Source organism: Pseudorasbora parva, chromosome 6 (assembly GCF_024679245.1).
Source record: "Pseudorasbora parva isolate DD20220531a chromosome 6, ASM2467924v1, whole genome shotgun sequence".
NCBI classification, from domain to species: Eukaryota; Metazoa; Chordata; class Actinopteri; order Cypriniformes; family Gobionidae; genus Pseudorasbora; species Pseudorasbora parva.
This window is the reverse complement of record NC_090177.1, coordinates 21,915,065-21,927,070: the sequence shown is the minus strand read 5'-3', so window position 1 is coordinate 21,927,070 and position 12,006 is coordinate 21,915,065. Positions and strand designations below refer to the sequence as shown.

The following is a 12,006-nucleotide window of genomic DNA, read 5'->3' as shown; positions in this document are numbered from 1 at the left end:
TCACTGTTGTGCTTCAATGGCACTTTTAATAAAACAGACATTTTATCTTCACAACAGCAATGTCTGGACATAAAGAGGAAGAGAAAATTGGGTCAGGGCTCTCTGTGCTAGCAGGCTGGTTGTTCTTGTTTGAGTATGGAGTAGTTTAAACATAGACCTGGAAGGGCTATTGGACACAGTGTAGGGAAGACAAGGCAAGTGCTAGCGGCTCTCTCACATATGACAGATGACTTTCAAATCAGCAAAAAGAGCCCTGACCGCTCATTTCAACCTTCCTGCACTCTCCTTTATTTACAGATAAAATTAATACATTCATTTAATTCACGTAGTAACAAAGCTAATCAATCTTTTTTTTCACCGAGTGATCTCTTTTTCATCCATCCAAAAAGTTCACATATCACATCAGCATTCAAAATTCTTTCCTCTTTATGTTTTTTCTCTCTTTTTATACAGTTACCTCCTACGCCCGTGTTCATTTAAATCCCATAAAACAATATGTGTAACTATTTACATGATCATTAATCTCTAACTATATACCATCACAAAACCATGACCTCTAAACCTCCCACCCACCCACTTATCACCCCCCTCCCAAAACGTCATATCCTGATGAAAAAGCTAAAAAAGGTGAGGGGAAAAGCAAGGAAGAAACATGAATTGACTCTCAGTGTCTCATAAAACCATTTCTTGCATCCTCCCCCATTCTAAAAGTGCATGCCTAGAATCAGCAATTGAAAATAACAATGCCTGTACAGAAAAAACCCTTTCTAAACCATCCGCCAAATGTGGCGAACGTGGACACAGATCAGCATATCGGCAATGATAATCTTCTTTCTTCTTTTGGCAAATACTTGAGTGGTTCTTGAAGGTCTAAAAGATGTAGTGGAACAATTAAAAGTGGGTCTCTGAGGCAGCAGCTGGTAATGGAGCAGTTTTGGGGAAACTGCTGTTAAAGTCAGAGGTGGCGGGGGCTGGGATGACCATTGTGATAGAGCTTCTGCTTGATGTGCACCATGTTTCCGCTGGAATCCTCCAGTTGCCGAAGCTGTGCGCGTCTACGGAGGTCCCGAAGGTTGCAGAACTGTGGCAACCACGACCAGGAAGGGGTATCTGTGAGCGGCACAGAGAAAAACGTGTCAACATCAGTCAAACAGTGGTGTTCTTAGCATTCGTAATAACTAAGCTAATGAGATGGTTAAGAAAAGGACAAAGAAAATGTACATCTTACAATGAACCAGCATGTCTACACAACGTGTTAATGGAAACAGCATGTGGGTCCAGACGCGGAGACTGGGGTAGAGGTATAACGAAACCTCAGAGAGTTCCTCAGACAGCCCCGCCCCTCACATCTAGCCCTGTTGGAAGTGTGTCAGTGTGTGTGAAAGGGAGGCGATGGGGGAGCGGGGGGTTATTTATAGCATTCCACGGGTATGCCATCCACTAGGACTGTCGTGAAGGGTATACAGAGGAAGAGACGGTGAATAAGGGTTTTTGAAATCTTATAGCTGGATCAAAAGAAAGGAAGAGCTGGTTATGGATATTAAAGGGATGCAGTAATTATTGTGTTTAGACAAAAGAAAGGGGCATATTATTCATACATTTACATTAATAGCATTTTAATTATAATATATATAAAAAGATACATGTTTTCTAAAATAATTTATTATTAAACTATACATAGCCTATATACAATGTAAAATATATACAATATTTTCATAAGAATATGAATGTATTTAATATTTTTAATTCATTATTTATTTAACATATTTCTTATATTAATATAAATCAGTTATTATAGTTATTACTTTTCTGAATAAACAAAAATATTGTTTATATATATATATATATATATATATATATATATATATATATATACAGCCTATAGTATTATTAAAATAATATAAAATATATGAAGAAATAACATTTAAACATTACTAACTACATTACCCCTGATCTGACCAAATTATTATAAAATGTAAAGTATAAAATCTAATAAAATCTAAATATATTATTTATTTATTTATTTATTACGATATAAATCAATTAGCAGATACATTACTCCTGAGCTGAAAATGATTAAGGAGGTAAAGAATAACCGTAAATAGTCAAAGCATTTCTAAAATAGGAAATGGGAGCTAAAACTTAAGGTATGTGCTTCAGTGCACTGTATATGTGTTGTGTGTGTGTGTGTGTGTGTGTGTGAGTATGACTGCACGCTTACACGTCTCGCCAACTTGCCTTCTCTTTCCAGCTGCTCTTTGTCTATTTATAGCACTCGCACAGTGCAAGGGTGCAAGTATGTGTGTGTGTGTGCTGGTGGGGGTGGGGGCATGACAGCATCTCTCTCCCACCTTCCTTTCCATCAACCTCACCTTCACTCCCTATCTTGGTGAGGCTAAATGAGGCTGACCTGCCATCAACGTCACAATTTCACAGCTGTGGTGTGCTTTACTATAGGGGTATCCCCAGTATTTTTTCACTAAGTCATATGATCCTATGGAGATACCATTTTGTGTTTGTGCTACTCAAATATATATATATTTTAACAAATATATTTTTTCTTTGGGGGCTGAATTAAAAGGATAGTTCACCCAAAAAGAACCTTTCGGTCATCATTTACTCACCCTCATGTCGCTCCAAACCCATTAGACTTTGGTTAACCTCTGAAACACAAATTAAGATATTTGTAATGAAACCTGAGAGTTTTCTGTACCTCCAATGAAAGTCATAGTAACCAAAACTTAGAAGATACAAAAAGATCGTAAAGGTGTTGAATCTATATAAAGTGAGCGGTTTAATCCAAGTCTTGTAGAGATACAGATTTAATTTAGGCGTTTGTTCACATGAAAACATATACATCATTTGTGTTTCAAAGAACTCTTATGGGTTTGGAATGACATGAGGGTAAGGAAATGAACAGAATTTTTATTTTTGGGTGAATTGTAATAATATGTTGAACACAGCGCTCTGGATTACTGATTGGTCAATCTGTGAATTCCATGGTCCGATATGTTCTAATCTTAGCGGAAGCTTTAAGATAATATACAGGTAATTTTATTCAATAATTTTAAACTCAAATAACCTACACATTTCATGTCCACATGTATTATTTATTTTATTAAAGCTACAATATGAGGCATCGGTTGATGACGCCTGGTTTTCGCAGCGCTTTTATTATGCCGCAGACGATCACTTCCGCTTTTTCCGGTCATGCGTGTGCATCTCTGTTTTATCAAAGATACATTATTTGAGGGTGTTGAAAGTTATGTTAAAATGCTTCTCTGTGCGTTTATCTACTATGAGATACTTGTTGCACACTGCAGTAAGCTAGATCGATATTAGGCATGGTAAAACATAGTACTCGCGGTAAATCATGAAAACAAGCGTATAGCGCTAGTTCTGGCAGGTCAAGTTAGTTAAGCTCGCATCTGCTGACTGTCAGCTGATCATGTCTACCTGTAGGAATACGATGGTGCATGCATAAGCTCCTTCAGTACTATCAGCAGCTATTGCTTTTTTCCGGAGCTAATTACCCTCCTCCATCCCCAGCTCCTCCTCTTGTCAATCACGATTTGCCATTCTGATTCCCTTTGAATCAGACTAAATTCCCGAATTAGGTTGTAGATTTGAATATTGACATTTATGCTATCTGCAATATATTTTTGCTTCTGTTCTGTTTACCCTATCACTGCTCTCCCTGCTCTTTTCCAAGCTAGGCAGCATGGATGCGCAGGGAGTTCTGGTCCAAAATAGAACCATATAAACTATATGATAATTGTCTATAATCTTTGACAATAGTGGTCCTGACAGTACCAAGACAACAGTATTGAGCTATATAACAATGATTAGTTTTCTGTCAATGAATGTATCCAAACAGTTCCTTACCGGTCTAATAATACACAAACTATATTAATGCGTCTTTGGTGTTTCCATGGTTTCTCCAAAATAAAGCGGAACTCGAGGGTAACGCGGGTATGATATCACTGATAGGCGACGCACGGACACGGCCCGCGCCCTGGTTAAAATAGCTTATTTCTCTGGATTTAAAATTTTTTGGAAACATTTGGGATAATGTAAGTAAACACTTCAACAAAATATATAACATTGTTCTAGTGTTTTTTGGATATTTTAATCCAGAAATCTTACATGTTGTGCCTTTAAGCCATTGTAAGCAGTGACCACTTTATAATCACCCTCTCTGTCTTTTTTCATTGGAAATGTTTATTTGTGTTTTTAAATACATTTGTTGGCATTTGCTGAATTGCCATTTAGGTAAAGTGAAAAATGGCAATTTATGATACAAAAAAGGCAATTCATTCATAGCAAAATATGAATTGAATGAAATTCAAGAAGCAATTTACAAATTGTGTTTCTTAATGTAGTGAAATCCAGAATTATACATGACTTTCGGTATTAAATGGCTATTGGGAATCTACAGTTTGCACATTTTTGTAAATTATTTGATTTCAATGTGTATGGACTTTTTTATTTGATGGGTATTTGTTATGATTAGTATATGTAGATTTTGTATTCTCTCAGGTGGGAATTGATTGTATAAGTATATAATAATTGTAATAAAGGATTAAGGCCCTCTTTATATAAGTTATATACTGTATACAAGTTCATCCCGTGAATATCATCGAATCATATTAAAACTAAAAGCATTCCATTTTAAAGCACTATTCACATTATGCCACAGCTAATACCTCTCAACTCTCAAAGGACCACAGACAACTGTTATAAACAACTGCTGTGTTGCCTGAGATTCAGTTACATTGAGTGAAAACCTGCTGTTAATTTCTGCAGCCACAGTCTTCATCTTAATACATTCATTACTGGGGGTGATAATAACAGGGCAGAAGGGGTGCGCTGACAGCTTATGAAAATGAAAAATGCAGGTGTGTAAATGTTTGGGGTCAGAAAATTGAATTTTGGGAGTGTTTGGGAAAAAACATGTTTATTAACATAAAACCAATACAGTGGGACACATTTTAAAAACGGATTTAGAAATGTATAAGGATTTAATTCCATACAAATCCATAGTGTCACTCTAACACACCAACTGCAAATCATTTAGTAAGATCAGCTGATTGGGTAATGTATACTATTAAAAAAACACTTACATGATTCAAATTTACAGTTTTTACCCTCGTTCATTTAGTATTTGAACTCTTTGAGACACAGCTAATGTACTTTATTAGCTGTATGAGCACAAGCAGTGTTCATGTTGCCACTAACATTTAAGGCACTTGTTCTTAACAGTAAAGTGTTTGACGTCAATTCTTTAGTTTTTGAGATACAGTATTAGTACTGAATACACTTGCACATAAAATATGGCATTTACCAAGCAAATTACACTCAACCACGTTCAACCTCAAAATGATCACGCTAAACAAATAAACAAAAAACATAATTGTAAATTTTTTTGTTTATAACATTAAATAAATGTTCACGTAAAGGAAGAAAAGTTGATTTTGATGCATAAAAAGAAATGCATTAACACTCACTTGCGTTAAGCTATAATTAAGTAACCAAATCCTGGTCTGCATAGCTCCTACAAGCATATCCTTTGTCCTTTACATCTATCCACATGTATGCTCTCCATACACTCTTGGTTACAATGTTCTTCCCACTCACCATAATAACGACTGGCTCTCCAGGCCCTCACAGCACAGTGCAAAGCTCCATCCAGCCACAACAACAGCCAACTGATACAGAAGCCCAGCAACAGCCCCAGCATGAGGTCCATCTCCTGTTTGGTCACACTGTCACTCACAAAGTAATTCTCAGACGAATCCACGAGCGAATGGTCTCCATCATATGGAATTACGTAGTGAACATGATGTCTAAGGCAGAGAGGGGAAAACTCTGTTTAGAGGTTTACATTCAGGCAAACAGACATTAAACATAATGTAATAAAAGTATTGTTGAAAACAATAAATTGGGAGATAGAAAATGAGGACATTATTACACAAAAGTTGCTTTAATAACGCTCTCAGCAGGGTGGAAAAACCAGCGTTTTTTATACTGATATTATTTGGATCCACATGAGCTCAGTCAAGCTGGGTTTGTTGTCTTGGAACATACATGCATTAAACATGGTTGGCACACAGTGGTTACAAATAATACAGTAGTTGTTGTGCTGTGATGTTTATGGATATCTATGGGAAAATACGTAAAAGTTGAATTTAATAATTCAACAGAATTAAAAGGAAGTGTCTTAGATTAGAGTTAAAAAAAGACTATGGGTAACTCTACATCTGGTTTTGTAATAAAAAAATGACTGTACATGATAGCTGTTTTAAGTTTGTAACGTACATGCAACTGTGGTCCTTAGCAAAATACATCAAATAAATGTATTTTATTTTTGTTTTATGTTACGGAAGAGTTTAAACATGTCCAGTAATTAGTTTGCACTCACAATTCAAACAATTAAGAGGAATAAAACTAGCGACAACATTTTAAAAAGGCAAGCCATACAGATATTGATTTACATGTTATGTGAAGTTTACAAGTTAGACATCTTATTTTTGCACATTTGATATTGATACACTCCCAGAAAAACATAAAGGGTTCATATTGGTTCCTTAAAGGTACATATTAGTTCATAAAGTGGGCATATTATTACCTTAAAGGAACAAAAGTGTACCTTTTGTAAAGGTACCACCAGTGACAGCTTTTGTACCTTTTTTGTCTGAGTGTAGACAGAAATATACAGATATGCAGATGTCAGACTTACAGATTGACACATTGACGAGTTATGCATGTCTATTAGACTAGAGAATGTCTATTTTTTGTCTTGATCAACACAAATCATGACAATATGGTTACTCTGTTTAAATCTGTTTTAAAAAATCACAAGATTTATGCTATGTTCTGCAAATATCAAGGACAGTAAGCAGGTTTTCAGTGACCATGACCCATTTATAATGCTCTTGGTCCTGATATGTGACACAGAATAGGCTACTCTATGTTTGGAAAGAGAAGGTACACTTAAAAAAATTCTAGGTAAAAAACAACCCAATGTTGGGTCAAATATGGACTAACCCAGCAATTGGGTTGTTTTAACCCAGTGATTGGGTTGTCTTAATCAAATATTTAACCCAACCGCAGGATTAAAACAACCCAAATGCTGGGTTAGTCCATATTTGACCCAACATTGGGTTAAAACAACCCAGCATTTTTTAGAGTGTATACATGCAATCATTAAGTTAAATCTGTGATTAACAAATCTCCACCAACTTAGTTTATAAAACATGCACATCTATTGAGAAAAATTATGATCTGACCTAATTTACTACCCTCAGATGTTCTTACATCAACAACTTGTAATCAACAGATGTAGCTTGAACAGAAACTGTTGTGCAAACGATAATAAAAGTCAAGCTTTAGTACTATTCAAAACAAAACAAAAAATTAATAGAAAAAGGAAAAACATGGGGTATATTAGCTTTGTAATTCTATAAAATATCAAATAGACTGTATGAAAATAAATAAATACATGGGTGGTATAAATCTTATAAATCCACACAAAATATAGACTATCTGTCTGTATAAAAATTTTTATGTTTTATATATTATGTACATTATTAAACTAAACATCACAAAACTACATTTACTATCAATATGCCTTAACTCAACAGATCCCAGATATCTCATTTTCATTTCAATAATACTAACGTAATTGTGTGGCCAACACACGAACCAAAAGAACAACATCCCTGGCTGTGCTTGGAGAAAAATCACACCTTGATACGCAGAAAGAAAAATCAAGCAGAATTCTCATACTGAAACACCGACGCAAAGCAACAGTAACTGCTCAGTATTGACAGACCATTCGAATTACGCCCAAATTATGACACAAACCCCACGAATACACATATAAGGCCTTAATGTGACAATCTCCATTTGGATAAATGAAATGAAATGGGGAAGACTGTGTTTCGGAGGCTGGAGAAGGGCTCAGGCCTATGAGCTGTTAGTAGATGGGGAACCTGTCAATTTCTGGATCTCGTGCTAGAATTCAATTCATTACTAACGTTTTTATTTAATTTATTTTTTACCTTCCACAGTTGCAATGACAGACGCGGTCCTCCCCTCGTAAATGCGGTAAGATGTAGTTGTGAAAGCGGTCCAGGAGTGCGTTCATGTCCATTAAACACGCTATCGCCTGCAAAGAACCATTCGAGTCAACCGGGACATGACAAGCAGTATTGGAACACAGCAACCGCTACATGACCTGGTACTGTGACCACTGCAGGGGAAAATACACATTACATTTCCACATCAGCCAGTAATAGACACAAGTACGGTTGTGCTGTCTTAATGAGATTTTTAAATGGACTTTCAGCAGTCCACACTCTCATTAAGCCCCGATTTCACTTTGAAAATGACAGAAATGCACAATTACGAAGTGCTTAGACAGACTAAAGATCTTACCATGACAACTGAAGCACCGAGGATCATAAAAATCATGGTGGTTGTGATCATATGCATCAAAACTTCCGAACTCGCCTTTCCTCTTCCTCAGTCTATTCAACAAATCCGGTTAAACTAAAAACATGCCGTCCCGGGAGAAGACGCTCATGGATGCGCCCTCGCCGCTACACCTGCCTCAGTCCTGAACCCGCCAGATTGGGAAGTGTTCTTAAGGCGCATAGGGTTAGGATGACCAGATCTCGCTATCCCAGCGTATGAGCCTACACGCGCATTCGCACAGTCTTCACCCACATCCAGCGATACGTTCCCCCAGTGCTGCAGTTGAATCCGCCTCAGCCGTGCGGTTGGGAGGGAGCTGAGGAGCGCGTCCTAGTCTGATTACTGATGCTACTGCCTCTCTCTTCCTTCGCGTTCCGACGCCGCTGGAAATGTCTTGCGAAAACGACCAATGCCAGGGTCAGCTAGTTCTCTGATATATCTGTCTGGTAGTTGACATCTAGTAGACCCGTGATTCGTCGTCAAGGCTTTATTTGAAGAAATGTGTAGTCGGCGTTAGATATCTGCTGCGATCGCCACACTATTTGTGGCAAGCCAATTTAACATTTAGACTATTAATAAGGAAGTTTTAAACACTTTTTTTAAAAATGTTATTGAAAGTAGTCTCTTCTTAAGGCTACACTTATTTAACCAAAAACACAGTTAAACACTGTTGTGAAATATTATTACAAATACAATTATTGTTTTATTGTTTTATTGGCTATTTATATTTTATATTTTTAATGAACTGAGAAATCAAATTTCCCTTGAGTGTTTGACATAGGCCTATTATAGGGTCATCAAACTATAAGAATATCCTGCAAGTTAAAGAACTGAAAACTTACTTTTAGTCCAAAACAGTTTATATTGATACCAAGCCTTCATCATTGCAACTTTGGCCCCAGGCACTGACGTGTTAGTGAGATCATAAGGAGGAGAAAATAGCAATTCAGGATCACTCAACTTAAAAAGAATAATGCTATTAATGTGGTTATTTTATTTATTTTCAACCACGTGAATATTCTCAGTTGAGCATTATTATTATTTGTATGCAATACATTTCACTGTGGATTCTCTGGTAAATTAGTCACAATTTTGGTGCAGGCTTTGCAAACAGACTTTTACGATATGGACTTGACAGTAATGGGACAACATGCTGTGTTAATTCTATCTATGACCAGGGATTTCTGATATGATTCGTGTACAGTCAGATGTTCTTATCTGTGCTAGTAAATCAAACCAGTGAGTGGCAGTAAACTTCATATTGTTTCTCTTAGTATGTGAAAATAATCTGTTATTTAAACTGTGAATAAATTACATATAGAAAGTGATCAAAGAATTTGCAATAACTGGAGATGTCAATCATCATACTCATTCCAAAACTCCCAAAATCAACAAATATCTTATTTACATTGTGTTTGCACTTCTAGTTATGACATTCATTAGTGTGCAGAATCTAGTTGCAGTGATCGCTGCATTCAGCTACAATGCTCATCACTACAACTTTTCATGTCATGATCTAAATATAATGTCAGATCTAAATATAATGCCAGATCTAAATATAATGCTACAACCAACACTTTACACAATTAGTTAACCTTGAGAGCTGTAATAGTAAAAAAGTGCTAAAAGTTTCAGAGAAAGTTACACATGTAATATGCTAATTAATATACAAAAATTTCAGCCAATCACAGAAGTGGGCGTTTACACTGAAGTCTCACAGCAGACAGGCCCCTTCAAACAGAGCATTCAAATCAGAGGGTAAAATCAGTGAAGGATTTTTATTTTATTTCTAAATTATGACAATTTATGATGTAAAAATAATACTAACATTATACAGTAAGTGCACCACAGGAAACATTATAAAAAAATAAAACAATGCAGTTCATAACCCCAAGCTGAGTTTTCATCATCCTTACTCTATGAGAATTCAGTGTCACGTGATCCTTCAGAAATCATTTTAATATGCTGATTTGGTGCTCAAACAATTCTTAAAAAACATCAATGTTGTGCAACAGTTGTGCATCCTAATGGAAACCATATATACACAGGCCTATCGGAATATAGGCTTTAAAACATGGAGTTTAGTTCAACCTAAAAATCTTACAATATTAAAAATGGAATTAATAACAATTAAAAAAATAAATAGAGTCTAATAAATGTGTAGCCTACTAGCATCAGTTGCATGGAACTGAAAAATAAATAAATTATAAATAAATATTAGGCCTACTTAAACTGAACTAGGTACCAGCAATAACTATATTCTACCTATATTAGGAAAGTGAATAGCTGAATTCGGAATCACAGAAATATACTAGTTTTAAGGAACAAGTGTTAAAATGGCTTGCCACACATTGTAGGTTTTTGTTGATAAAGTAGGCTTCTTCAAGCCACCATATACGACCAGATCCTTCTTTCTTAATATCCATTTGGGGTTATATGCAGAATCTGCCATCACCATTTTAAATCTTGGGATTTATCCACAGCAGCCAGGAGCGTTTCTTCTCTATCTCGTGGCGGTGCGTGAGCGTTTGTGCTCGTGAGAAGGTGGGGGTGGGGTGGAGGTGTTGGAGGGGTGTGAGGGGGTTTGGGTGGGGAGTGGTAGAAGAGTCTTGACTAATTCACTTTTCCCGTAAAAACACGGCTGATCTTTTTCAATTAATGAAATGTACTACATTATATAGGACAGCCATCCCCCAAGGAGCGTGTAGTTTTTCCCAACACATCCTCACGCCCCCTCACGCGCTCTGCAGTTCATATTGCGCCATTTCGTTATAGCCCATGATTGTTCAGCTTCTGTTTTCCACCTCCTGTTCCAGATCGGCTTTGCACGTTAGCTAACACATGTGAAAGGACCTTGGCCGAAGATACAACACTGACTGGCTTGGCAGGAATTCAGACTTTAAGTCTTAACTCAATTTCCTATTGATGCACTTCAGTTTCTTTCCAGAGCGCGCATTAATGCAGAGTGATAACCAAAACGCAACCAAATCCATTCTGTTACTACAATGCCGTGACAGGAGAAAATATATCTGTGACGTTTTTCAGTAAGCTTTTCGTGCAAAACTTGCCGCTATTTTTGTTAATTCACACCAATTCTCGGCTGATAAATGATGACACATCTTTATCTGTGAAGGTCACCGAGAACATGCCACGATGTCCCCCACATTCAGCAGCAACGCATTTCAGCACCCTGGAGAGCAGCAGAGTAGAGATTTACTGCTGACCACCATCAAACACACACACACACACACACACACACACACACACACACACACACACACACACACACACACACACACACACACACACACACACACACACACACACACACACACACACACACACACACACACACACACACACACACACACACACACACACACACACACACACACACACACACACACACACACACACACACACACACACACACACACACACACACACACACACACACACACACACACACACACACACACACACACACACACACACACACACACACACACACACACACACACACACACA

The 12,006-nt window shown here is 37.0% G+C and overlaps 1 protein-coding gene across 3 annotated transcripts; it reads right to left on the bottom strand.

The window, feature by feature from the left end:
• Nucleotides 1-9,061, bottom strand: tmem240a (transmembrane protein 240a). Of its 3 annotated transcripts, none has more exons than XM_067446199.1 (5): nt 8,440-9,061; nt 8,064-8,254; nt 5,638-5,846; nt 2,625-2,663; nt 1-1,110 (listed from the first exon to the last, which is right to left on the bottom strand). In XM_067446199.1, the coding sequence occupies exons 2-5, from the start codon at nt 8,153-8,155 to the stop codon at nt 956-958; spliced, it is 495 nt and encodes a 164-aa protein (XP_067302300.1). In that variant the 5' UTR covers nt 8,156-8,254; nt 8,440-9,061; the 3' UTR covers nt 1-955. The 3 variants fall into 3 exon arrangements, with proteins under 3 accessions (XP_067302300.1, XP_067302298.1, XP_067302299.1); XM_067446197.1 differs by having other exon boundaries at nt 8,064-8,170; nt 8,440-9,059; XM_067446198.1 differs by lacking the exon at nt 2,625-2,663 and having other exon boundaries at nt 8,064-8,170; nt 8,440-9,050.
• Between the last annotated feature and the right edge of the window lie 2,945 nt (nt 9,062-12,006).

Excerpts from the sequence above, each read along its gene's own strand:
- tmem240a (XM_067446197.1), bottom strand. The coding sequence starts at position 8,496 with ATGCATATGATCACAACCACCATGATTTTTATGATCCTCGGTGCTTCA. Across the intron at positions 8,171-8,439 it reads TCGGTGCTTCAGTTGTCATG|GCGATAGCGTGTTTAATGGA; the intron begins GTAAGATCTTTA and ends GGTTCTTTGCAG. Across the intron at positions 2,664-5,637 it reads GAGAGCCAGTCGTTATTATG|AGGTTAACCAAAGTCTAATG; the intron begins GTGAGTGGGAAG and ends TTTGTGTTTCAG.